Here is a 27,969-nt window from a genome sequence, read left to right as displayed (position 1 = left end):
CAGAGCCTCTAAGCTAAAATGTATCCCTCACCTTCCTATTGTTTGTATTCTGACTCCACTGGGCATGAGAAATATTCAGTCTATAGCCAATCCATGTCTCTGAAGCAGAGCCAGTTTTGTTAATCAATGAGTTAATATAAGCAGCACCAGCTATCCTACAGCTTTATTCTTCAATATACATTTCTATTCAAGTGGATTTCTAAAACCACATTCTTATATTCAGGTCTCCATATGTATTTGCACTGCAGTTATCTCCAGACCGTCTGTTATATTAGTTTCACTGAATCTAGAGTGAGTTGAGCTCTGATTCTTTCATCTGTGACTTGTTGCCTTGACAACTGATGTTTTCTGTATATTACCACAATAATACTTCAGTAATCATCTTGGCTTTTTTTATGTGCAAATGATGTTACTTCTAATAAAGCCAATAAGGAAACCATTTCCATAAGAACCAAATGAAAATAAAAACATTACATCGGAAATTTGAATACCCAGAACTCCCCTTTAGCGACAATAATAATTTTCATTGTTTTCATTTATAACGCTCGTTCAACATAGTAAAATGGGCCAAGGTACTTCAAAGGAATACAATTAGTCTAAAGTTGGCACTGAGCCAAAAGAAGAAGACATTAGAACTGGTGACCAAACAACTGATCAAAAAAAATAGTTATTAGTCTCACAGGAGGAGAGCAAGGTGGAGGGGCAGAGAGATTTAAGGAGATATCTGCAAAGCATTGGGGATAGACAGTAGAAGATGTTGCTGCCAAGTACATTGGAGATGGAGAAGAGGCCAGAGTTGAAAGAAAGCAGATTCCTCAGAGGTTTGTAGGTCTGCATTGCTATTCAGAATTACCATTAGAAAATTGAAGGGCTAAGATAGAAGAGGGATTTTTACTCAGAGACAATTTACAGCAGAGAATCTTTAACCACAGATTAGAATCTTATTTGAAATTGAATTGGATATGTTTATCAAAGATAGAAGGATATAACAGGAATGGAGTTAGGGTAGATCTCTCCAGCTAAAGATCTAGTAGAGGTTTGATAAACACTATCTTATAAACACTATTGCTTCAATTATGCATCCGCGTTTGCCATGAGTGCAAAGGAGGACACGGGCACAGAATCTGGTGAGACAGGAAAAATGAGAATCTTGCCAGTGAGATCTTGTTTTCTGATTCTCTCTATCTCTTGCCAGTGACATGTTGGGTTTCCTGCCCAGAAAGGTCAAGAACCTCCTTTCAATAAACTTTAATATAACTAGCAGGCCTCATCACCACATTATCCCTAATTTTTTTCCCTGGCTTTGCCCCCTGACGTTGCTCTTTGGAAGTACAGTGCCAAGGGCTAATGCCAGGGTACTGGGGCAGTGCTAGGAGATAGTGCCAGGGGACTTCTCTGGGGAGCTCTATTGGGGGCGGGGAGGATTCCTCTTATCTGTGGAAGAGATTGCCCTTGTACCTGTGGAGGAGAGATTCCCATTAAACATGGGATAGGTGTGCCCTTGTCCATGTGGGGGAAGGCTCCCCTTATCCATAGGGGATTGCTCTTGTGTGTGGGGGATGGAGGGATTTGTGAGGGCCCGGGGGGGGGGGGGTAGTTCCTGTTATCATGGGGGATGGGATGTATTATTTTATCACAGATCGGGGATCTCTTTCAATCTCTGTATAGTTGTTGTTGCTGGCTCTATTAGATTCTATCCTACCTGTGTGACAACATGGGCCACGCCAGGAAATACTTCTGCACAGAGTGCTGCAAGACATGGCGAGAAAAGCCGATTGTGCAGTCGGTGAGCTGTCTCAGGTAGCAGTCTGTGCAGGTAATGGAAAATTCCACCCTATGATTTGACATAGGATTGGAAAATGGCTAATGTTACACCACTGTTTAAAAAAGGTAGCAGGCAAAAGGCAGGGAATTATAGGCCGGTTAGTTTAGCGTCTGTTGTTGGAAAAATGCTGGAATCCATCATCAAAGAAGAAATAGCGAGGCACTTAGAGAAGAATTGTTTGATAGAGCAGATGCAGCACAGATTGGTTAAGGGGAAGTCGTGTTTGACAAATTTATTGGAATTCTATGAGGATGTGACTAGCGCGGTAGACAGAGAGGAGCCGGTGGATGTGGTGTTTCTCAATTTTCAGAAGGCGTTTGATAAGGTGCCACGCAAAAGGTTGCTTCAGAAGGTTAGGGGGCATGGAGTTGGGGGTAAGGTGTTAGCGTGGATAGAGGATTGGCTGTCTAATAGGAGGCAGAGAGTTGGTATCAATGGGTGCTATTCTGATTGGTGCTTGGTGACTAGTGGAGTACCGCAGGGATCGGTGCTGGAGCCTCAGCTATTTACCATTTATGTAGATGATCTGGAGGAGGGGGCTGAGAGTAGGGTGTCGAAATTTGCTGATGACACAAAGATGAGTGGAAAAGCAAATTGTGCGGAGGGTGTGGAAAGTCTGCAGAGGGATCTAGATAGGCTGAGCGAATGGGCAAGGACCTGGCAGATGGACCTGGCAATGTTAGCAAGTGTGAGGTTATCCACTTTGGCAGGAATAATAGTAGGAGGGATTACTTTATAAAGGGCGAAAAGCTGCAGCATGCTACGGTGCAGAGGGACCTGGGAGTCCTTGTGCATGAGTCGCAAAAACCCAGTCTGCAGGTGCAGCAGGTGATCAAGAAGGCGAATGGGATGCTGGCCTTTATAGCGAGGGGGATAGAATATAAAAGCAGGGAGGTCTTGCTGCAACTGTACAGGGCACTGGTGAGGCCGCAGCTGGAGTACTGTGTGCAGTTTTGGTTGCCGCACTTGCGCAAGGATATTTTGGCCTTGGAGGGAGTGCAGAGGAGGTTCACTAGGCTGATGCCGGAGATGAGGGGGTTGGACTATGAAGAGAGACTAAATAGACTGGGTCTGTACTTGTTGGAGTTTAGAAAGATGAGGGGGGATCTTATAGAGACGTATAAGATAATGAAGGGGATGGATAGGGTAGAGGTAGAGAGATTCTTCCCACTCAAAGGACAGTAGGACTAGAGGGCACAGCCTCAAGATAAGGGGGGGCACAGTTTAGAACGGAGTTGAGGAGGAACTTCTTCACTCAAAGGGTGGTGAATCTCTGGAATTCACTGCCCGTTGATGTGGCGGAGGCTACCTCGCTAAATATATTTAAGTCACGGGTAGATAGGTTTTTGGTAGGCAAGGGAATTAAGGGTTATGGGGAGAAAGCGGGAAAGTGGAACTGAGCCACTACAGATCAGCCATGATCTTATTGAATGGCAGGGCAGGCTTGAAGGGCTAGATGGCCTACTCCTGCTCCTACTTCTTATGTTCTTACATCATAGCCATTCTATAATGACTCTTCAGTCTGATGTTCTCTGTCTCCCCTCCATTAGTATTACTCTGTGACAGTCACTTCTGCAGCGGGTTGGATCAGTCTCTTGTGTTCCGATATGTTCTGACTGAAAACCAGCTAATCTTTAATCCTATTAGTCCTTGGTTAAGTTTCGCTTGAGGCTCTAAACTTAAATTACATTTTCTGACAAAGGTAATATGTAATGTGGATTTTACTGGAACTCATTGCAGTTTGACTGTAGTTTGGTAACTTCGGTTTGGTAAGTCTGTAAGTTCACACAAAACCCAGGAAACTCCTAAACCGTCCCCTTTGATTACTGCAAAAGTAGTTTGCCATAAAGTTGAAATAGAGGAGATTTTTGAAAGCTTCTTAAACTTTTAATGTATCTATGTATTCTCTCTTTGTTATTATTGGATGCTAAATTCTATGGGGCTTTCAGAAGGTCCCATTGCAAATGAAACTTACCTTCCAATTTTCTTCTCCTTTCTCTAACCTTCCTAGATTCTTCTGTGAATCTACTTCTGTGATCAAGAGCTGACAGAGTGAGGATTAAAGTTTTAAAGTTTATTTATTAGTGTCACAAGTAGGCTTACATTAATACTGCAATGAAGTTACTGTGAAAATCCCCTAGTTGCCACACCCCGGTGCCTGGTACATTGAAGGAAAATTTAGTGTGGTCAATGTACCTAAGTAGCATGTCTTTCAGAATGTGGGAGGAAACTGGAGCACCTGGAGGAAATCCACACAGACATGGGGAGAACATGCAGACTCTGCTCAGGCAGTGACCCAAGCCAGGAATCAAACCCAGGTTCCTGGCACTGTGTGGCAGCAGTGCTAACCACTGTGCCATGGTTAGACTTCCAGGAGCAATCGTAATCCAACTTACTCTGTGGAAAACCAACAGGATTAGGTGGAACCTTGGATTTTACGCCCTGTCAAAATTACTGTCCATTGATCCGAATTAGACAGAGTGTAAAAGCAGTGTTGCACCAACTTCCACCAGTTTCCCAATGGACAGAAACAGTTAAAAACATCCCCCCAGCCCCCAAGTGTCCCATCTACCTGACTGAACCTGTGGTATGACAACCTCCCTTGGTAGGTCTAGTCAGTAACTTGCACTAGGATTATTGTGCCACCTGTAATGATTCAAATTAAAGAGATCAATTCTGCCAGGAAAGAAATGTTTTGAGCCTTAAGGAGTTGAGACTTCTGCAGTACTTTTAGAAACAGATTTAGGTAAACTGTGAATAATTTAAATCTATCTTTAGCATTCTTCCTGTAGGGCTTTTAAGTATCTTCAGATCTCCTGTGGCATCATTTGGTAATGCACGAGAGTCATGTACTGTTTTATAAAAACCACAGAATATCATGCATGGTTTTTTTTTAAGGTTATGGATCAGATTCTTTTATTACTGATAGTTACAAAATATTTTTATTTTCCTGGGACAATGATACCATCGTACTTCTGTTGGAACTGACGCATGGTTTCCTCCTTGTTGATCCTGTGTTTGGCTTCAATGCAACCACATTTACACTTCATGTCAGCTGAAGCCTGGCCTTCCCAGAACCACTCAGAAGTGCAAAACATGAATACCAATGCTTGGATCATACTTAATGCCCAAATCAATGCGCTCCTGAATATCAAAACCAAAGTTGCCAGTATCTGAAAAGTTGTTTTCCTCAGTTCATATTCATGAACTTTAAGGCCTTACTCCTGGATTTCCTCAGCTTTGGCACCATGGACTGTGCAGTGAACATCAATCTTTTCATTTTTCCCGATACCAAAAGATCTCTCAGTGTAGCGAGCTTTGAGTAAAACAGGAGTTCGGACTAAAAGCTGCTCAAGCACGTTGGCAGCCCAAGTAAGTTGATCACCACTTTCACCAACACATATTCATACAGAGCTTTCTGATATGGAGTTCTCACATAGGATTCTCCTTTTTCTCGTCCTGCTCCGCCATGTTGGTGGAGGAGACAAGGCAAGACTTCAGATCAGGACATAATTCAAGGCCCCAGTCACCCCAGAGATAAAACAAAAAACTCACGGGGAATTGAGATTCATTCTGCGTTGTTTCTGCTCTTGGCTTAGGCCTATCTGCAATTGGCTCTCTAAAGCTACAAGGCCTAATCATTGTATGAATACATTGCAGGTTCAATTACAGGTTAATTGCTCTGAGAAAGATCCTGCTATCAATTAAAAACTCATTGTCTTCCCTCCAGATTGGCAGTGTATAAGACCCCAGCTGCTCCTCTCAAGGTTAGAAGAAAGCACAAGGAAATTGTTTTGATGGATGTTCGTTCCCTATTAACTGTGACAGATACTTGGTGACTGTGACACAGGAGCATGGCAGGTGGATGTCAGGACTTTTATCTAGACTAGCAGATCTTTCATAGTCAAGGGCTGCGGCGCTCCCAAAAGGGCTGCTGAGAATATGGAACTGGGTAATGAATGCACATTCCCAATAATTTTGGAAAGAAGATCATGAGAGATCTCCCCAAGACTAGTGCAATTGTACTTGATGCATGGGAAATAAACAAAATAGTCTTTTCCTTACCCACTGTAGGTTGATTTCTGTTTTCACATCAGCTACAGTAATCATTTAAAATAGATTTCAAAATATAATGATTGCATTTTAAAATGTGTTATAGCTTAAAATCCTGGCACACTCTTATAAAGGCCAGTCTTACTGTCAATCATAAAATTGAGTAGTAATCTATTATAAGTGCAGTTCAGGGAGATGGTGACATAGTGCCAATGTCATTGGACTACTAATCCCGAGGTGCAAACTAAGACAATGGTTCAGACCCTAGCAGGTGAAATTTAAATTCATTATAAAATCTGGAATTGAAAGCTGTCTCAATAATAGTGACTGTTAAATTATCGCCAATTGTTATAAAAGTCCATTTGGTTCATTATTGTCCTTTAGAGACACAAGTTTGTTGCCCTTATCTTGTCTGGTTACTTCTTAGGTTAGGTAGGTTGGCCATGCTAAATTGCCCCTTTATGGAATCACTACTGCTGTTCATTTTTGTAAATGACCTGGATTCAAAAATTCAATAATAAAAGTGGTCACATTTCCAAACTGAAGGGGCAGAGGAACCAAGACAAAACAGCTTAGAAAATGCGAAGTGAATTACACAAATTAAGTACGTGGGTTGCTCAACAGCAGGATAACCTTAACACTGACAAGCCCAAAGTGCTGTGCCTAGCATGGAAAAATAAGCATCAAATGCACTCAATTAATGGTGTCAAAATAGTTAAAGATTAAATAGATTCGTGCAGAGCAGCAACGATCAAAGCCAATAGAAAATTGAACTATGTTAGACAAAAAGTAGGATACAGTCTAAGGAAGTTATGGTCAAGTGGTAAATAACCTGATCAGACTGCAGTTTGAGTACTGTTTTGTTTACTGGACTTCAAAGCACAATGCTGACAGTCCAGCACTGAACCCATTGCAGAGAAGAGCAAAAGGCTTGTGCTTTGAGAAATGACTGGAGAGATTTGCACTTTCAACCCCTGGAATTTTGTGTATCTGTCTCTGAATTTGTTAAGAAAAACATGAATATAAAAGTGTAAACGACATAAACAAGCAAACCCTTGTGTATAATTATCCAAATATTTTACCTCACAAGTGAAACAGTGGTTAGAACTGTTGCTTCACAGTTCCAGAGACCCGGGTTCAACTCTGGCCTTGGGTGCCTGTGTGGGTTTCCTCCAGGTGCCCCGGCTTGCTCCCGCAGTCCAAAGATGTGCAGAATAGATGGACGAGCTATGCTAAATTGCCCCTTAGTATCCAACGATGTAAAGATTAGATGGATTAGCCACGGTATATGTGTGGGATTATAGGGACATGGCAGAGGAGAGGGCCTGGGTAAGACATTCTGTCAGAGAATCAGCCCAGAATTGACAGGCCGAATGGCCTCTTCTACACTGCAGAGATTCTATGAGTATGAAGCAATGATGTTTTGTGGGTTTAGTACACCTGAATTTTTGCACTGGATTACAAGGGTTGCACAGACAGGAAATGCTTGCAAACTCCATGAATGTTTGCTGGCCTCCTCTATGATTATCCTGAAGCATGGTGTTGAGGGGAAATGGGACTTCCCACGATTGACATGAAAGAAGCCCATTAACCATACCATTGACAAAATTAGCTAAGCATGGTCGGTGTTCAAGAGACACTGCATGTGGGTCAAGAACAAGATGAAGATTGATCAGTTAGTATATGAGTACAGCTGTTTCCATGAGTTTGGGGATAGGGGTGGACAGTAGATTGGATGATAGAATCATTGGTCAATCTCAGTCCACTTACTCATTCAGGGAAGTAAATTACATTTCTGCTGTTTGTCTGAGATCCAATATGAGAAAGGGACCTGAACCAAACTTATGTCCCCAGTCTCTATATACAACAAACCCTCAGCATGCTACGGTGCAGAGGAACCTGGGGGTCCTTGTGCATAAGTCGCAAAAACCCAGCCTACAGGTGCAGCAGGTGATCAGGAAGGCAAATGGGATGCTGGCCTTCATAGCGAGGGGGATTGAATATAAAAGTAGGAAGGTCTTGCTGCAACTGTACAGGACACTGGTGAGGCCACAGCTGGAGTACTGTGTGCAGTTTTGGTCGCCGCACTTGCGCAAGGATATTTTGGCCTTGGAGGGAGTGCAGAGGAGGTTCACTAGGCTGATACCAGAGTTGAGGGGGTTGAGCTATGAGGAGAGGCTGAATTGACTGGGCTTGTACTCGTTAGAGTTTAGAAGGATGAGGGGAGATCTCATTGAGACGTATAAGATGATGAAAGGGATGGATAGGGTAGAGGTGGAGAGGTTCTTCCCACTCAGAAAGGACAGCAGGACGAGAGGGCACAGCCTCAAGTTAAGGGAGGGGGCAGTTTAGAACAGAGTTGAGGAGGAACTTCTTCACTCAAAGGGTGGTGAATCTCTGGAATTCTCTGCCCGTTGAAGTGGTGGAGGCTACCTCGCTAAATATATTTAAGACGCGGGTAGATAGGTTTTTGGTAGGCAAGGGGATTAAGGGTTATGGGGAGAAAGCGGGAAAGTGGAACTGAACCACTTCAGATCAGCCATGATCTTATTGAATGGCGGGGCAGGCTCGAAGGGCTAGATGGCCTACTCCTGCTCCTATTTCTTATGTTCTTATGTTCTTGCTTCAGGCTGGCACCCTGATCTTGCCTGCTGTTTTAACCAATAGGGATGCTGCACATACCCAACACGGAAAGAGCATACACCCTTCATATCAAATCAAATTCTTCACTGCCTAATAAATAGTGCTGCAGGATTTCATTATTTCAAGAAATTGTAACTGTGTGTTCCCTCTAAGTTCACAATAAACATTGGTTTCATACAGGGATGAATTTTATTTATTTTTTCATGGAAGATAGGAGTCACTGATTTGTTGCCCATTACCAAGCTAGTTAAGAATCAACCACACTGCTGTGGGTTTGGGGTCAGATGTAAACAAGATTTCCTTCCCTCAAGGGCCATTAGTGAATCAAATGGGGTTTTACAATAGTCAATAATAGTTGTCCTGGTCACCATCACTGAGACTATTTTTCAATTCCAGATTTATTTTAATTGAGTTTAAATTCCACCAGCTGCCACATTGGGATTTGAACCTCAAAACATTTAACTGGGCTCCTGAATTACCAAAAAGTTAAAGTTAATTTATTAGTCACAAGTAGGCTTATATTCACACTGCAATGAAATTACTGTGAAAATCCCCTTGTCACCACACACCAGCACTTGTTCAGGTACACTGAGGGAGAATTTAGCATGGCCAATTCACTAACCTACTTGTGGGAGGAAACCAGATGCACAGGAAGAACATGTAAACTCCACGCAGACAGTGAGCCAAGCCAGGAATTGAACCCAGGTCCCTGATGCTGTGAGGTAGCAGTGTTAACCATTGCGCCACCATGCTACTCTAGTTCAATGATAGTACCATTACACCACTGTCTTCCCTAGAATTTTGAGGCTCTTCCTGTTACTTAAGATGTGGATGATGTTTCTGAAGCATGACAGCCAGAAACTGTAAATCAAAGGTACAGTTTTTATATAAAGTGATTTTCCTGAATTTCAGAGTGTGCTGATACATAAGAACAGAAACGTTACAGCATGCTAAGCAGAAGGTAGAATTGTGCTCCTAAAATGCAGTATGCCTTCAGGGCGAGCAAGTCCACTGAGACACTATGTGAGGTCCTACAGACTATAATTAAGAGGCTGGAAAGCTAGTAAAATCTGTGCTGAGTAGCAGATCTTAGCTGGGGTAGCAGTAGTTGCTGTGGTTGTGCAGAGGGACTGTGAACTAGCAATACTTGGAGAGATGGGAACAGAGAAATCCTGTCTGACTGTTTTGTGGATCGTCCATTGTGGATTGTGAACACTCAATGAGGACAAGACTCAGTCAATGAGTAAGTAACCTATTGATGTTCCATTACAAAACTCACAAATGGTGAGTTGACATTTGAGTGAAATACAGGAGGGTGGCTAATGCATAGTGGAATTATACCCCAGAACAATTCAAAAGAGGACAAAATAATCATTTTAAAATATACTCATGGGATTTGGCATTTGTCTAATGACAATTCTTATGGTGTGTTTTATACTTAGGTTGGGATCGACTTCACAGCATCCAACGGAAGTCCTCGTGATGCCAGCTCTTTGCATTATATCAACTCCATGGAATCAAATGAGTACCTTGCTGCCATTTGGGCAGTGGGACAAATCATCCAGGATTATGACTCGTGAGTTTATCATGTATTTTCTGGGAGCAGAGGTATTAGAAAAGACACAGCAAGGCAGCAAGTTTAACATGTTGTACACGAAGTATTAGCACATAATTTACAATTAGTTCCCCCTATAATAATAATTCCGACCAAGGCAGAGTACTGGAACACATCACATTTGCTCTATTAGAGCCAAGCTTAACACTTAAAGATAGTAGCATAAGATGTGCCTCAATTATGTGGTTTGCAATACTTAGTCCATGGAATACAGTCAACCCATTCATAAATTCACCTAATGATTAACGTTCAGCTCGAATCGCTTCCACATAAATATATACTTGAAAGTGTTTTTTTGTTCTGTTCAGTTGTTCAGTGAATAATTCCAGGGGTTGTAAATTGCTATTCTTAGCTAAAGTTTATAAATTAAAGCTTAAAGGACATGAAATTCTTTTCATCATTAATTTTGCTGAAAATGACACCAAATTCCTGTCTTTGTGCTTGTGTCAGCTTCTCAGTACAATTATTGGTGGGAACAATTTTTATAATTAATTTACAGGATGTGCGCGTCATTGGCAAGGCCAGCATTTATTGCCCATCCCTAATTTGCTTTAGAAGGTGGTGGTGAGCTGCCTTCTTGAACTACTGCAGTCCCTACGGTGTAGGTACACCCACAGTGCTGTTAGGGAGGGAGTTCCAGGATTTTGACCCAGTGACAGTAAAGGAATGGCGATATATTTCCAAGTCAGGATGATGAATGACTTGGATGGGAACTTTCAGGTGGTGGTGTTTCCTGTTATCTGCTGCACTCCTCCTTCTAGAAGATAGTGGTTGTGGGTCCAAAAGGCGCTTGTGTATTTTGAAATTCATTTCCTAGTCAAACATCTAGGCCCCAATTTTCCAGCCATTCTCACCAGCGGTACTTCTGGTCCAGCCAAGGCAAATCCCCATTGCACATTTCCCAGCGCATAGAATGGGAAACCCCATTGACAGCCAGCCAATGGCAAGCCACCCCCACCATCATGAAACAGGTCACAGGGGCATGCAGAAATTCCCACCCTCTGTCTCGAGGTAATTAATCTCTAGTATTGTGTCACAATTCCTTTGTGTCAGTTATGACCCAAAGTTAGTGTCATCTGTAAATTTAGAAATTGTGCTTATTCACTTGATTCATGAGTCCAAATAATTTATGTGTAGTGGAGCCAGTGGTGGAGTCAGTGGCTCACCATTGACCACCAGCAGGATCTTCTGCCAAAGTCATTAGCCATTTATGTTGCTTGCTGGCTGTGCTGCCAGAGACTTGTGCAGATGTCACCCTTCTGTGGGATCAGAAGATCGTGCCAGCGGGAAGGACTGGAAAATCCTGTTATCTGCATTATCTGTTTTGTATGGGGCTTGCTATCTATTCTGCTATTTATCCAATGGGTTTATCCTGTGCCACTTTATCGAAGAATATTTGAAAGTTCAAGTGTGTTACACTTGCTACATTAACCTTGTTTCTGTTACTTCTTCAAAGATTCAGTAAGGTTGGTCAGTCATGTTCTTCCCTTTAAAAATCTGTGCTGGCTATGCTTTTATATTTTCACTTTCCAGATGTTTTTTTTCCTTACATCTTTGAATAAAGATTTGATTTTCTTCTTACCATTGATGTTAAATGAATTAGTTTCCAATTTCCCGAACTTGTTCTATTCTCCTTTTTAATTATGGGAAATAACATTATACCCAGTAAGTATTTGCTGCAGAAAGAAAATTGCCCTCCTGGCTGGCCTTCCATATTGCACCTTTCATAGTTGAGCTCACATCAAGCCCCATTCTGCAACCCCCCCCCTCCACCAATCTCCATGACGACTCAGTGACCTACATTGGCTTCTGCTCTGACTTAACTTGCCTTAACTTGAAAATTCTCATCCTTGTCTTCAAATCCCTCCTTCCCTTCCCTATCTCTAACCTCCTACAACCCTCTGCATTCTTCCAAATCTGGTTTTTTGTGCATCGCCAATTTTCATTGCTCCGCCATTAATGTTATTGCCTAAGACACCTCCTAAAAACGACTTCTTTAAACAAACTTCTTATCAGCCGTTATAATACCTTCTTCTGTTGCTCAGTGTCAGTAATGCTCCCATGAAATGCCTCAAGATGTTTTAATGACACTATAAAAATGCATGTTCTGATATGGCCTCTTCTCACTTTGGAAGAACATGCTGATGAAGTAAGCATGATGAGTTGCTTCAGTGAATCTTAAAAAGAGGAGACAGATATAGAGAGATGGAAAGGGTTGCTGTTGGAATTGCTGTACTCAGGGCTTGAGTGATGAAAGTTGGGAACACGCAGGAGTCAAAATGAGAGGAGCAGAGAATCTCTGAGGTTTGTAGGGCTGTAAGAGATTGCAGCAATAGGGAGAGGTGAGGCCATGGACCAATTTGAATGTGGAGTTAAAAGTCAAGGCATTGTTGGACCACAAGCAAATGCAGGTCGATAAGCACAATGGTGATCTGTGATAAGTTGCTGTGAATTAAGATATTGGTGCTCTTACTGACAATGCCCTGATTGAAAGGCAACTCTGGAAATGGTTTCATTTGCATTGATCTGATCCATGAGATATAAGCAGAAGGCAAGAATTTCAAGATGGCTCCTTGTGGCCCTTCAAACTATCATCACTATGTAGTGGGTGGCTTGAAGAACAAAGCATGAGACATTGGTGAGGATCGTGTTGCTGGTACCAGATCAGTAGGATAGTAGATCAATAGAATGATCAGAACTAAAAGTATACAACCGGTGCAAAATTTCTACCATGTTTTCTCAAATAAATACATTATTATACAACATGACAGTGAAATTCAATTTTTTTAAAAATCTGGCATTAAAGATCTAATGATGACTGAAACCATGGTTGATTGTCATAAAAACCCATATGGTTCGCTAATGTCCTTTAGGGATGGGCAATAAATGCTGGTTGAACCAGCAATACCCACATCTCGTGTAAGAATAAAAAATAAAATAAAAAAGATTGACAGTGTCAACTACTTCAATACAGATTGGAAGTCAAACTAGAACTACTCCCACTAGGTTAGGGTTGCATTATATAGTGATCCCACGGATGAGCCTTTCTGCTGAGTGTTTCACTTTAATATTTAACTGAAAGCAAAATACATTCTCCACTGTCAAAGTTGTTAGGATCCTTAACCAAGCTTTTGGTCAGGTTTGATTAGGAGCCAATAATGATTGTTACAAGTAGACAAAGTTTGAGATTCAAACCACACGCTCAGTAAATAAAGCCACAAGATTCCACGGGTTTTGAACAAGCAAAAATAATTTTTATATACAAAGTCAATTTTATTTACAATAACTATCTTGTACACTAACATTCAGGGTAAATATGAGATACATGTGAATTAACAAGAAACTGTGGTCGACCACACCACACTACACAATAAATGGCAGATGTGACCAAGATTGAGTCCTGGATTTCTCAACAATCCACCCAGACATCAGTAGGGCGATTCTCCCAGCCTGCTGCATTGTTCTAGCAGCTCAGCGGGCTGGAAGACGTAAGGAGGTCATGTAGCAGGCCTCCAGCTGGGCACCCCGGCCTCCGTGCATTTCCAGCCACTGAATTTCCGGCATCATCAGTTCTGTGCCAGAAATTGGTGCGGAGCCGATTAAAATACCTAAATCCACGTTTTAATATCATTAGAGGGTCTAAGACTGAAGTCTCAGGGCCCGCTAGCCGTGCCCCCCCAAGAATGTTTCATTCCAGTGGGGTTTACATCAACTCCCCACTTACGGGCTGGCCGGGTCACATCCGGGAGGCCAACGATCTGGGGGTGGTGGGGTCGCATGGCCAGCAATGTGGGGTCATGAGGCTAGTCAGTGGTTCAGCTAACCAGCAATTGGGAGGCCGGTAGAAGCAGACAGATCAGAGCAAGCGCAGTGGCACACTCAGCGCTATGCTGCTGGAGCCTCCAGTGGGAATAGGCCCACCTCTCGCTTTTCATCGTGATGCACGCAAGTGTACTCTGTGATGCACAGTGTGTGGGAGATTCATTTTAAAAATCCCACTGAAAAATAAGTGAGATTTACTCCAGTTTTTATGCAAATTCGGTACTTCAAATTTTTTTGGGAGAATCCTAGCCTGTGAGTCAACCAATCTCTTTGAAACTCCTATCTGGCCACTGTTCCTCTGCCCCTCTCTTTTATACTTTAACTTCACGGAGACCTGTCTCTGTCTTCTACCTGGGACTTCCTTTTGGGACCTCCCCTGTTCACTCTCCCTTTGGGACTCTCCTGTCCCCTCTCCCTATCGTCTGCCTGAGACACTGGTCTTCCATGGCACTCCACTCCCAGTCACCTGACACTTTTTTCAGACCATCTTCTTGCACGGGCATGCTGGTCCCAAAGTACGTAAAAATTTCAGAAATCCTCATGTGTAGCCTGCTCCTGGTGTGCACATGCACAAAAGCTCTGAGAACCTCCACTCTCAGCGAGGTAAGTATAATTTTCATAAAACAGTAAACATTAATCATAGAATTCATAGAATCCCTACAATGCAGATGGAGACCATTTGGCCCATCGGATCTGCACTGACCACAATCCCACCCACGCCCTTTTCCTGTAACCCACATATTTATCCTGCTAATCCCCTTGATGCTAGGGTCAATTTAACCTGGACAATCAACCTAACATGTACATCTTTGGACTGTGGGAGGAAACCAGAGCACCCGGAGGAAATTCATGCAGACGAAGGGAGAATGTGCAAACTCCACACAAACAGTGACCTGAGGCCAAAATTGAACTTGGGTCCATGGCATTGTGAGGCAGCAGTACCAACTACCATGCCGCCCCAAATTTAATGGGTAACAACTGGGAAAGATTGGTTGGTAATAAAGGGATTGTACTTGCTTTGAGTTTGAAACTGATGTCATCCATTTTCTGTATAAGACCACTAAATAAGTTCCTTCGTACACTTAAAACTCATCTGGAGCAAGACTAACCTGGGCACTGATTGATTTCTTGGATTTAAAGAAAGCACTAGACTCTGAGTAGATCTCCCATAGAACTGATTCGAAAGGATACATTGTTTTACAAGTACATAAGCAACTGCAGAAATGATGCACGTTTTATTTAACTGCTAAGTTGCAGCTGTATATAATCTTATACATCCCTTTTGAGACTACAGGGGATAATTGCTGTGGCTTCTTGAAGTCTGTTAAAATCTAGTTACTTTTAGCAGATCTTCAGATCAAGCAGAGGTCAGAAGGGAAGAAGCACTTTTTAAATTGTGACTTCTGAGTATAATTAGAAGCCTTTTCAGTCACTGGGTAGGATTTTCCTACAGATTGGTAATGATTAGATTCCTAGTCTTTTTTTAATGTGTCACACAGAAATTTGCATAATTGAGACTGTGACAGCAGAAGTGTCTCAAAGTCTTTACTTATATTAATAGCTGGTGGTCCTTGCTTACACTGAGTTAGGAGCTTCTTAAGAGCAAAAGTGTTATTTTTATCTGTCCTTAGAATGTGAATGCCTCAGGCAAGGATGCAGTCTTTGCCTGAGGCATTCTAGTTGCCCTGACAAGGCAATGGCGGGCATCACCTTAAACTTCTGCAACCTTCTCATCGTGGTGCTAGTAAGAAATTCCGAGGTGTGAGCCCAATGATGGTGAGTATTGATCGTCCCCAAGTCAGGATGGTGTGTGACTGGGAGGGTAACTTGAATATGGCAGGGCTTACACAGCATTGTCACTCTCCTAAAGGTCAAGTGGCAGGAAACACTGTGAACTAACCATGATAAGTTGCCACATTACGTCCCGTAGATAGTACATGCTGAAACCACAGTCTGTCAGTGGATACTGAGTTGAATGAAAGCAAAGTCAAGAAAGTTGCTCTGCTCTGGATACTTCTTGAGTGGTATTGTGGCTGCAATCATCCAGGACAGTGGTTAGTGTTCCATCAGACTCCTGACTCAAAACTTGTAAATATGGAGAGATTTTACAGGGCCAGGAGGCGAGCCACCGTCAGCTGATGAATCAGCACTACTCCATGTTAAACAACATTTGGAGGAAGCACTGAAAGCAAAAGCGCAAAATGTACTCTATGGGGGATTTCAATGTCCACCACCTAGAGTGGCTCAGCAACGCCACTACTGATTGAGCTAGTTGGCTCCTTAAGGATATAATTGCTAGACTGAGTTTGCAGCATGTGGTAAGGAAACCAACAAGAGGGAAAAACATACTTGATCTCATCCTTACCAATCTGCTGGCTACAGATGCAAATGTCTATGATAGTATCAGTATGAGTGACCACAGCACAGTCCTTGTGGAGACAAAGTCCCACCTTGACATTGAGAATAGTCTCCACTCTTTACATTGAGAATAACCTTCACCATGTTGTGTGGCACTATCACCGTGCTAAATGGGACAGACTTTGAACAGATCTAGCAACTCAAGACTGGGCATCCATGAGGCTGTCAACAGCAGCAGAACTGTATTCCAGCACGTTTTGCAACCTCGTGGCCTGGCGTATCCCCCACTCAACCATTACCATCAAACAAGGATATCAACCCCGGTTCAATGGAGAGTGCAGGATGGCAGCCAGGAGTAGCACCAGCCATACCTAAAAACGAGGTGTCGATCTGATGGCTACCAAACAAACTACCTGCATGTCAAACAACATTAACAGCAAGTGGTAGATGGAGCCAAATGATCCCATGACCAATGGATCAGATCCAAGCTCTGCAATTCTGCCGCAAGCAACAGTGAATGCTGGTGGGCAATTAAACAACTCACTGGAAGAGGAGGCTCCACAAATCTCCCCATCCTCAATGATGGAGTAGCCCAGCATATCAGTGCAAAAGATAAAGCTGAAGCATTCGCTGCAGTCTTCAGCCAGAATTGCCGAGTGGATGATCCATCCTGGCCTCCAGTGGCCTCCAGCATGACAGATACCAGTCTCCACCCATTTTGATTCACTCCATATGATTTCAAGAAATGGTTGGAGGCACTGGATACTGCAAAGGCAAGGGGTCCTGATAACATTTTGGCAATAGTACTGAAGACTTGTTCTCCAGAACTTGCCACTCCCTAATCAAGCTCTTCCAGTAACGACATTGGCATTTACCCAACAATGTGGAAAATTGCCCAGATATGTCAAAAAGCAGGACAAATCCAATCTGGCCAAATCCCACCCAATCCATCTATTCTCGACCATCAGTAGAGTGATGGAAGGGATCATCAACAATGCTATCAAGCAGCACCTGCTCAGCAATAATCTGTTCAAGACGCCCAGTTTGGGTTTCACCAGGGGCACTTAACTCCTGACCTCATTACAGCCTTGGTTCAAACATGGACGAAAGAGCTGAATTTCAGAGGTGAGGTGAGAGTGACAGCCCTTGACATCAAGGCTGCATTTGACCGAGTGTGGCATCAAGGAGCCCTAGAGAAACTGGAATCAATGGGTATCAGGGGATAAACTCTCTGCTGGTTGGAGACATACCTGGAAGATGGTTGTGGTTGTGGAGGGGTCAGTCATTTCAGTTCCAGGATATCTCTGCAGGAATCCCTCAGGGTCGTGTCCTAGGCCCAACCATCTTAATCAGTGACTTTCCCTCTGTCATAAGATCAGAAGTGGGGATGTTCACTGATGATTGCATAATGTTCAGCACCATTCACGACTCCTCAAGTACTGAGGTAGTCCATGTTTAAATGCAACAAGATCTGAACAATATCCAGGCTTGGGCTGACAAGTGGCAAGTAATATTACAATGACCATTACCAATAAGAGACAATCTAACCACGACCCCTTGACATTCCGTGATATTACTGTCACTGATTCCCCCACTGTCAACATCCTTGGGATTACTATTGACCAGAAACTCAACTGGACTCATCATATGAACATAGTGGCTACAAGAGCAGGTCAGAGGCTAGGAATACTGTGGTGAGTAACTCATCTCCTGGCTCCCTAAAGCCTGTCCACCATCTACAAGTTACAAGTCAGGAGTGTGATGGAATACTCTCCACTTGCCTGGACTGATGCAGTTCCAACACAGTGAACAAGATTGACATCATCCAAAGGAGCCCACTTGATTGGCGCCTCATCCACAAACATCCACTCCCTCCACCACCAACACTCAGCAGTAGTGTATGCTATCTATGAACACCACTACCTGCAAGTTCCCCTCTAAGCACTCATCATCCTCACTTGGAAATATATTGCCATTCCTTTGCAATCACTGGGTCAAAATCCTGAAATCCCCTCCCTAATGGTATTGTGGGTCAACACACAGCAATACAGCATTTCAAGAAGATAGCTCAACATCATCTTCTCAAAAGCAGCCGTGGATGGGTAATACATGCTGGCCAGCCAGTGACACCTATGTCCCAGAAATGAATCAAAATAAAATACCCAATATCATCTCTGCACTTGTGGCCGCAGTGTTTCACTGTTTGCGCTTGGCCAGTGATGATATTGAGTGTGGGGTAAGTCAGTGATGGTAGCACAGCAGAAAGTGTTGGGATTTGTTCAAGGTAGCCAATGCCTAGCACTTACCTTGATCAAATATTATCTGTAAGTTGTCAACTCTGGCTGTTAGCTGGTGTTGCTTTGTTATTGTAGAAGTTGTGAATGGTGTTAAGCATTGTGGAACCATCAATGTAACAGCTCCAGTTTGACCTTATGATGGAAGGAATCAGGGGACAACTCAACCACTGAAGGGTTTTCCTTTTCATGTCGATTAACATTAGTTTTCTTTGGGCAAATATGATCCCGATATACAATGCAGTTTCTGATCTCCCCTGTGATATTCAATTCTCGTCTCCATGTCTGGATCAAGGTTATGATGAGCACTTGAGGAAAGTGGTTCTGTTGGAACATGAACTGAGCGGTGGTTAGCACATTTTTGATGAGTAGGTGTTACTTGATGACACTATTGATGACTTCCTCCATCATTTTGCTGATGATTGGAAGGAGACCAATAAGGCAGTAATTAGCCAAGTTAGATTGTTCTGCTGCACAGGTTTTCAGCACAGCCGAGATGTAGTCAGAGCATCTAGAGCCTTTATTGTGTTCAGTGCTGTTTTTCAGTGTTATGTGAAGTGAGGTGAATTGGCTAAGAGATGATATCTATATGAGGGTGGAAACCTTGAGAGTAAACAAAATAGGATCATTTACTCAGCACTTTTGGCTGAAGATGCTTGCAAAAAATTCAACATTTCCTCTTGGCTTAATTGTGGGCAAAGAGGCATTTGAAAAATGAGCTTGGAAATCGTGTGAAAACGGCCATCTGGAGGGATATACATCAGGATATATGTTACGTTGACTTTTTATTTTCAGAAACTGCCAATTATAAGGGGAAAGCTCGCTGGCAAACCCTTTCTGAAATCCTCTAGAGTAATTCTATAAAACTAAGCCCAACAAACCTGCAGGTTTATAGATTGAAGTGTGTATCATTCACTGTTACACAATTGCCCTGTAATGCTAAATGCTTAATGAACCTTCCATCATGGTTAATATACTGATCAGACTAGAGCCTTTAGGAGGGAGGGGGGAAGGGGGCACAGTTCAATTTTTCTTACATTCGGTGAGGGAGGATGGGGGGGTGTGAAGCAGAGCCAATTTTGGAAAGATGGTTTGGTACAACATTAAACAGGAATTTTTTAAAAATGCCAACGAATGAAAAGAAACAACTCATTGAGCAAAAAAAAGTCACAACAATAAATACTAAAAATATGGAGGTGTGGTAGGAGTGATGAGAGTGGAAGAGAGGCTTGGAGTGAGCCTCAGATCTGGCAGTGCATAAATGCAGATGGCCACCAAGGGTAGGGCCGAGAACAGGGGGAACATGGATAGAACCAGCAGAACATGGGGAGAGCTGGGAGAGCGTGGGGTGAACAGGGGAATCGTGGATGGAATGTGGGGAGGGCCAGGGAATGTGGAGAGAGGTGGGCAGGGGGGATACAGGGAGAGGTGGAGGTGTGGGGAGGCAGGTGAGTGGGGTCAGACCAGGACCGCGGCCAGGTGACTCATCCAGAGACCAAGGGAAAGCTGGGGCAAACCCAGGAGAGTTGGCGGAGGGGAGCGTACCTGAGCGAGGAAAGCGACCAGGGCTGGATGAATCGTGCAGAGACATGGGAAAGCATGGTGAGTGGAGGGTGAATAGTGAGCCTATCAGCAGCAAATGCAGCGAAAATACACACTGTGGCTGGAGGAAAAGTCCCCTACAGAAATCTTCAAATTCTCTGAGCCAACTTCCTGGTATTTTCAACAATTGCTTCAGGACCCAACCAAAGGCCAGCAAGTCAAGGGTTGGACAAGCCTGCTTTACAGCAACTGAAGGTGGCATGAAAGTAATGCAACAGAAAAACAACTAAAATTCTATTAAAAGTTCAGAATAAATAAAACTACTTTCCCACATTTACAACAGAAGGTGTTCATTACAGAGACATATAGGGGACTAAATTGGAGAGCCTCCAATAATGGGCCAGAGATAGTGGTGCACATTTAACCTACACCCAAAGATTGCAAAGCAGACTGCATGCCATCTTTCTGCTGTTTTCTCATTCACAAGCGCTCAGTGTTGAGCTAGTACGATCATTGCTTGGCTGCTAGAAATTCAATGATTTCACTTGTGTGATCAAGTTGAGGGAATGGATCCTCAATTGCTGTAAGCCACCAATTGCATCAGTAACTTAAACCATTATCCATCTCATCATAACCATCAAATTCACCTGCCAATAGTCTCCAACTGTCAGGCCTCACACCCAATAATCACCACACCCGCACACACAGCTACAAATCTCACAACCATATCTCACGATTTACACACACTGCCAGCTATTCATTTTGAAGGATGTGAGGCAAACTGCCGCTACCACCCTGCCAGGCAGCGCATTCCAGACCATCACCACCCTCTGGATAAAAAAGGTTTTCTTCATATCCTCTCTAAACTTCCTGCTCCTCACCTTGAACCCATATCCCCTCATGACTGACCCTTCAACCAAGGGGAACAGCTGCTCCTTATCCACTCTGTCCGTGTCTCTCATAATCTTGTACGTCTTGATCAGGTCGTCCCTCAGTCTTCTCTATCCAATGAGAACAACCCAAACCTACGCAACCTCTTCATATCTTAAATGTTCCATCCCAGGCAACATCCCGGTAAAGCTCCTCTGCACCCCCTCCAATGCAATCATATCCTTCTCATAATGTGGTGACCAGAACTGCACACAGTACTTTAGCTGTGGCCTCACCAAAGTTCTATACATCTCCAACATGACCTCCTGTTTTTATAATCTATAACGCGATTGATCAAGGCAAGTGTTCAATATACCTTTTTCATCACCCGACTAACATGCCCTTTCGCTTTCAGAGATCCGTGGACAAACATGCCAAGGTTCCTCTGTTTCACAGTACTTTCTTGTCAAATTACCTCTTCCAAAGTGAATCATCTTACACTTTCCAGAGTTAAATTCCATCTGCCACTTATCTGTCCACTTGACGATTCCGCCTATATCTTGCAGCCCAAGACATTCTGCCTAACTGTTAACCACCCGTCCAATCTTTGTTATCTGCAAACTTACTAATCCTACCCACCCGTATAGTCATCAATGTCTTTTATATAAGTGACAAATAATAGGGAGCCTAGCACAGATCCCTGTGGTACGTCACTGAACACTAGCTTCCAATCACTAAAATAACTTTCTGTCATCACCCCCTGTCTCCTACAACTGAGCCAATTTTGAATCCACTTTATCAAATTATCCTGTATCCCATGTGAACTTACCTTCTTTACAAGTCTTCTATGTGGGACCTTGTCAAAAGCTTTGCTGAAATCCACATAAACTACATTGACTGCACAACTCCCGTCCATATACCTGGTCACCTCAAAAAATCCAATCAAACCTGTTAGGCATGACCTCCCTCTGATGAAGCCATGCTGTCTATCTCTGATCAACTTTTGGGCACCGCAACAGCTCAGTGACTATCACTGCTAGCTGTGCAGATACATGGATTTGGGCCGGTGTCTCTGGGAGTTTGCGCATTCTCCCTGTGGTTGTGTGGGTTTCCTCCGGGTGCTCCAGTTTCCTCCCACACCCCAAAGATGTGCTCTTAGGCTGATTGGTGTACCAAATTGACCCTACACTATTCTCCCCTGAATCTGGCTACAATAGGGGTACCATTCGCATACACACGGGGCAAGGTAGGTGTAGGAAAATGTTTTAAAATGGCGGCGCGGGCTCGTTGGGCCAAAGGGCCTGTTTCCCACGCCGGGTTGTTCTTTGTTCTTTGTCTCTCCAAGTGGAACTGGATGCTCTCCTTCAAAAGTTCCTCTAATACTTTCCCCACCACTGACATGAGACTTAATGGTCTGTAATTCTTTGGTTTATCTCGACAACCCTTCCTAAATAGTGGAACCGCATTAGCTGTTCTCCAGTCATCTGGCACCTACCCTGTGGCCAGAGAGGAATTGAAAATTTGAGTCAGCCCCTGCAATCTCCTCCTGTGCCTCCCACAGCAGCCTATGGTACAATTCATCTGGACCTGAAAATTTGTCCATTTTGAAGGCTGCTAATACTTCCATACTTTGTCCTTCCCTATGTCAATTTGCTCAAAAGCCTCACACTCTCTTTCCCTGAATTCCATACCATCGTCCTCATTCTCTTGGATGAAGACGGATGTGAATTTATTGTTCAACATTATACCAATGTGCTCCGGCTCCACCCACAGATTGCCCCCTTGGTCCCTAATAGGCTCTACTCATTTCCTGTTTATCCTCTTCCCATTGATATGCTGATATACTTTCGCACTATCAAGGTTGGGCAGCATGTGGCAGACCATCACGAAGCTTGACAGCTGCTCTGCTGAGCATTGCGGGGCTCCACCAGAGCGGTCTAAGCAATGGAGTTTTTCAGCAAGCCAATGGTCTGCTCGCTCATATTTTGTTTGGCAGCGTGATTTCCACTGTATGTGTGTTAGCCATGTGTGCATGGGCTGTATGTCTAAGTCATGAACTAGACAGTTTTTGTCACTCAATGACCAATCCCGGTTTGTCATGGTGACACAGCGCAATGGCACAGACTGAAGGCATCATGACTGCAGCTCAGAAATTGAGTAATGACCAGCACCATTTGCTGCCTACGGTCACACACTAGCTGGGCATTGAGAGATTAGAATTCCTTTTGGTTCTGGCATAGGTCAGAGATGACATGTGGCTCCCACAGTGATGTGTATGTTGTCAATGGTAACCTGCAGCATGAGGATCTCTACAATCAGCCCATTGCTATGGGCTCATTCAACCTGCTTCTCTCTGGCAAGAGACAGTGTAATGTAACTGGAGGGCCTCAGTGACTTGCCCTGTGAAACAGTGCATGTTAAACATCTTCAGTTCCAGTCCAGAACAAGCCAGATGCAGAAAGGTTCATCACTATGGTTGCCTCCATAGGTACAAGCAAACACAGTCATTGGCCTTTTCTAGATGGCAGCTGTGACTGCAGCATGTGGCGAACTTCCTGAGGACCCCGTTGCTGAAGTGCAGATTCCTCACACTGATCTTCACTCAGCTTCTGGAGGGAGCTGACCTCCTTGTGTCGCCCTACAGGCAGCCCTTCCCCCAAACCTCCGGATCCTCTTCATCAGGATTGAACCACAAGTTCTCAGGGATGTTAGACAGGGTAAGTGTTGGGAGGATGTTTTCACTCATGGGAGAATGTGGGAGCAGATGATATGGTTGCAGAATAAGGGCTGCTTATTTAAGACAGATTTGAGGAAGAATTTCTTCTCTCAAAGAGTGGTGAATCTTTGGGATTCTTTATCCCAGGAAGGCCCAGCCTTTGAACATTTTCAAGGCTGAGATCGATAGGTTTTTAATCAGCAATGGAATTAAGGGTTACTGAGGTAAGGCAGGGAAGCAGACTTAATGAGTGGTAGATCAATCATGCTGTTATCAAATAGCAGAGCAGGCTCGAAAGGCTGAATAGCCTTCTCCAACTCCTATTTGTCACTTGGGAATATTACCTGAAAGCACATTAATAGTTTTCGCAATTCCCAGCTTTATTTAACCACCACTTCTCTCAACTCCTCCACTGTTTCTCTAATTATCAAATTGTTTACCTGATATCCAGTATTGGATGAGCTGGTATTCCCTCTAATTAAATAGTGGGAAGGGTGAAACAATTGTTTTTGGTCCCAGCTCCAAAGTCAATTTACTAACTACTGACTCCATCAGCTTTCTCCATGCTTTCTCTAGCAACAACCTAGGATTAAGCTAGTTAGCTCACAACCTTGTATCACATTCAACCCTGGGTTGAGCTTCCGACCTTATACTAGACCACTTGTTTCCACAACCTGTCTCAGCTCATCTGCCGCTCAAACCTTCTTCCCTGCCTCTGTTACCTCTAAACATGACTATTCCAAAGCAATTCTGGCTGTTGTTCCACATTCTATCCTCTGTAACCTCCAACCAAACTCTCACCCTGCATCTTAACTCACACTAAGTACCATTCCCTTACGGCTCCTATACGCACTCACCCTATGTTGATTCCCATTCAAACATTGTATTGATTGTAAAATTCTTATCTTTGGCTGGGAATTTCTGATATCTTCTGTGGCAGAACCGCAAATTCTCACCAAAAGTCAATAGACATTTGGCTGCCTGTAAGGATGCACTTTCACAGACTTCATTAGTAATACAAAAGAGTCTATAAATAGCAAAGCTGTACAGCAGCTACATGGCTGCACCTAGCTCCCTATGTGCCTCCCATCTCATAGAGCTCTACTCTTCATTTTGGCAAAACAATTAAACTAAAATAAGCAAACTGAGGGACAAAGCAAGGAGGGCAGCCCCCTAAAAGAGGGGGACAAAAAAAACCTTAAAAGAAAGCTTAAAATGGGCGGCACGGTAGCACAGTAGTTAGCACTGCTGCTTCACAGCTTCAGGGACCTGGGTTTGATTCCTGGCTTGGGTTACTGTCTGTGTGGAGTTTGCACATACTCCTCGTGTCTGCGTGTGTTTCTTCCACGTGCTCCAGTTTCCTCCCACAGATGTGCGGGTTAAGTTGATTGGCCACGCTAAAATTGCCCCTTAGTGTCCTGAGGTGTGTAGGTTAGAGGGATTAGTGGATAAATGTGTAAGGAAATGGGGGTAGGGCCTGGATGAGATTGTGGTCAGTGCCAAGTCAATGGACCAAATGGCCTCTTTCTGCACTACAGTGTTTCTATGATTCTAAACTTAAAACGTCAAACCAAAATGTGATCACAAGTATTTTCAGACTAGTATGGCCGTAGGCAATAGAGCTCCACCTTCTGGGGTGATTACCGATTGGTTCCCCCAAACTAGGTGACCCTTTTCTGCTATGTTGTCTTTAAAGAGCCAACCAGTATAAATCACCACACTCCAGATTTTCCATCCTGCACATAGCGAATTCCACTGCAGGCATGCCTGGAAAATTCTAGCCATGGCATCACTCCTCCTTATCTATGTCATCTCCATCAACCTCCCCACAACCCTCAGATACCTGTGAGATTTTTGCACTCTTTCAATTCTGGTCTGTTACGTAATTTCTGATTTTAGTTGCTCCACGATTGGAGGGTGTGCCTTCAGGCCCCAGAAGTTCCCTCCCTACACCTCTCCATCTTGGTTTTTCCTTTAAGACACTTCTTAAAACCACCTATTTGACCAACATTTTGTATATCTGACCTAATACCTCCTTCATTGGCTCAGCGTCATACTTGTTTTACAGCGCTCCTGTGCAAGTCTGTGGGGTGTTTTTAACTTCAGAGATACCAGGTTGTTGTTGCATGGCCGTGCCTGCTCTGCACATTTCTGACGGGCATTCATAGAGTGATGTATGTCAAAAATGTGTGCTGTGCCATGGAAACCATTTTGGCACTCTAAGAGCATTTGAAATGCCCAGGAAATGTGAGGCAGGTTTCACAGCCCCGCTCTTTAGACAGCAGGCAGGCATTACACATTTACAGTGCTGAAACCTGGCACGTAATAAGGACAACTAGGAGTTTGTGGCTTTTGAAAGCATTGTTTAAAAAGGAATATAGACATAGCAAAATTGGTTCCGGGATGAGTTTATTGTGTCTGTTGGTAGAGTTATTTTATAAGCCTAATTACAATGATGTGTTCTGGTGCAGTTTTTTTTAAGTGGTTTTAACACATATTGTGCTTCATTAGTCTCTGAATTGAACTTCCTTTGTAACTTGCAAAAGCCTTTCTTGCTCTAACCAGCATCTGTGAGCATAATATTCTGCACAGCTACATTGCTGATGAGAAACAATGCAGAGGGGGCTCTCCCTACTCAGAGCTGAACGTGTGATGAGCTGAGCTGTTGCAACCACAGTCACCTCGGGTTTGAACTTCAGCTTGTGTTGAAGTAACAGATCTCAGGCAGGGAAGGTGCAGTTGAAGTCAGAGTTTCTGGGTGGGGGGAGGCAAGGATGGGAAAGCTGCTTCTGGTTGTGCACGACTGAGTCCTGCTGAAAGTAAGCGGCATGCAAATGTTTGGTGATAGTGCCGTAAAACTCGTCTGTGACCTGCGGCTCATGTACTTGAGCTCACATCTGAATGACAGGCTTGGGTGACTGACGTTTAGCCAACAAAGAAGGCACAAGGTATATGGTGTTGGAGAAAATTGGCTAGGGATGAAGAGAAAGCACAGCAGTACAAATGAGTAATTGAGTTTAGTAGATTCATCCATCCTCCATTTCCAGCCAACACCCTCCTCTATTTAAAGTCACAGATTCATACAGGCCTATTCCATTTCAAAATTGGGGAAGCGATGGCCTAGTGGTACTATCCCTAGACCAGTGATGTGCAAACTCAGCTCATGTTCTGCCATGAATGTGAATTCAATAAAAAATATCTGGAATTCAGAATGTACTGATGACCATAAAACCATTGTCGATTGTCAGAAAAACCCATATCATTCACTAATGTCCTTTAGAGAAGGAAATCGGCTGAGCTTAGCTGGTCTGGCCTACATGTGATTCCAGAGCCACAGCAATGTGTTTGACTCTCAACTGCCCTCTGAAATAGCCTTGCAAGCCATCCAGTTGTATCAATCACTCAAGAAGGCAGTTCACCGCAACTTTATCAAGGGCAACTAGGGATAGGCAATAAATGCTGGCTAGCCACCAACACCCATGTCCCACATATAAATTTTAGAAAGCCATCTTCCAGTATTTTGCCCATCATTTCTGAAACCTTATACAACATGGGCTGGTTGTTCATGGAATGCATCGCAGTATGCCCCAGATCAAACCTCAATTACATGTGAATCTGTGCTCCTGCTATTGGCAGCAGGAAAATAAAGACCCTACATGAGATCCTTCCAGAACATCCCAAACTCAAATCCCCTAAAAAGGCTGTCTCTTTGACTGGATGAACTTGATAATTTGTAAATCACTTGTCTGATGAAGTGAAACAACATAGAAACCATTCACCTAATGAAGGATGGTGCTCTGAAAGCTTGCGATACCAAATAAACCTGTTGGACTTTAACCTGGTGTTGTGAAACTTCCTACTGTGACTACCCCAGTCCAACACCGGCATCTTCACATCAAATATAGAAACATTAGCCCTGATATAAACGGGGAGGCAAGTGCAGGAAGGGGACCAACTTTGCAATCAGGGAAAGTCAGAAGAATGCTGAATTTAACTGCAGGTCCTAATGGACATTTCTGGACTGCATTTCCCCACTGGAACCGGAGAGATTGATGACTGGCTAGCTGCTGGGTGGGTAGGTCTTCATTACCGAATGAGAGCCAGGGAATGGACTGGAGGGAAGGAGTCAGAGAGATTATGGGTTTAGGGAGGGCATCAATGGGGAAAGAGAGAGGTGACTGGGGATTTGGGAATGACGTTGAGGGAAGAACCAAGAAGGTCAGGGAGGAGA

At 43.6% G+C, this 27,969-nt stretch overlaps 1 protein-coding gene and 1 pseudogene across 1 annotated transcript in view; one reads left to right on the top strand and one right to left on the bottom strand.

Moving 5' to 3' along the window:
- The window catches only part of cpne2 (copine II), a 259,830-nt gene that overhangs the window by 138,126 nt on the left and 93,735 nt on the right, over positions 1-27,969 (top strand). The window contains exon 11 of the mRNA XM_080187114.1: positions 9,964-10,097. Coding sequence (XP_080043240.1) covers positions 9,964-10,097 — 134 coding nt within the window. The remainder of the gene's footprint in view (positions 1-9,963; positions 10,098-27,969) is intronic.
- On the bottom strand, positions 4,768-11,097 carry LOC145341991 (large ribosomal subunit protein uL5-like; annotated as a pseudogene).

Source organism: Carcharhinus amblyrhynchos, chromosome 4, assembly GCF_965287045.1.
Source record: "Carcharhinus amblyrhynchos chromosome 4, sCarAmb.v2.hapA, whole genome shotgun sequence".
Lineage (NCBI taxonomy): Eukaryota > Metazoa > Chordata > Chondrichthyes > Carcharhiniformes > Carcharhinidae > Carcharhinus > Carcharhinus amblyrhynchos.
The sequence above is the reverse complement of the archived record's forward strand: the minus strand, read 5'-3'. Positions and strand labels throughout refer to the sequence as shown.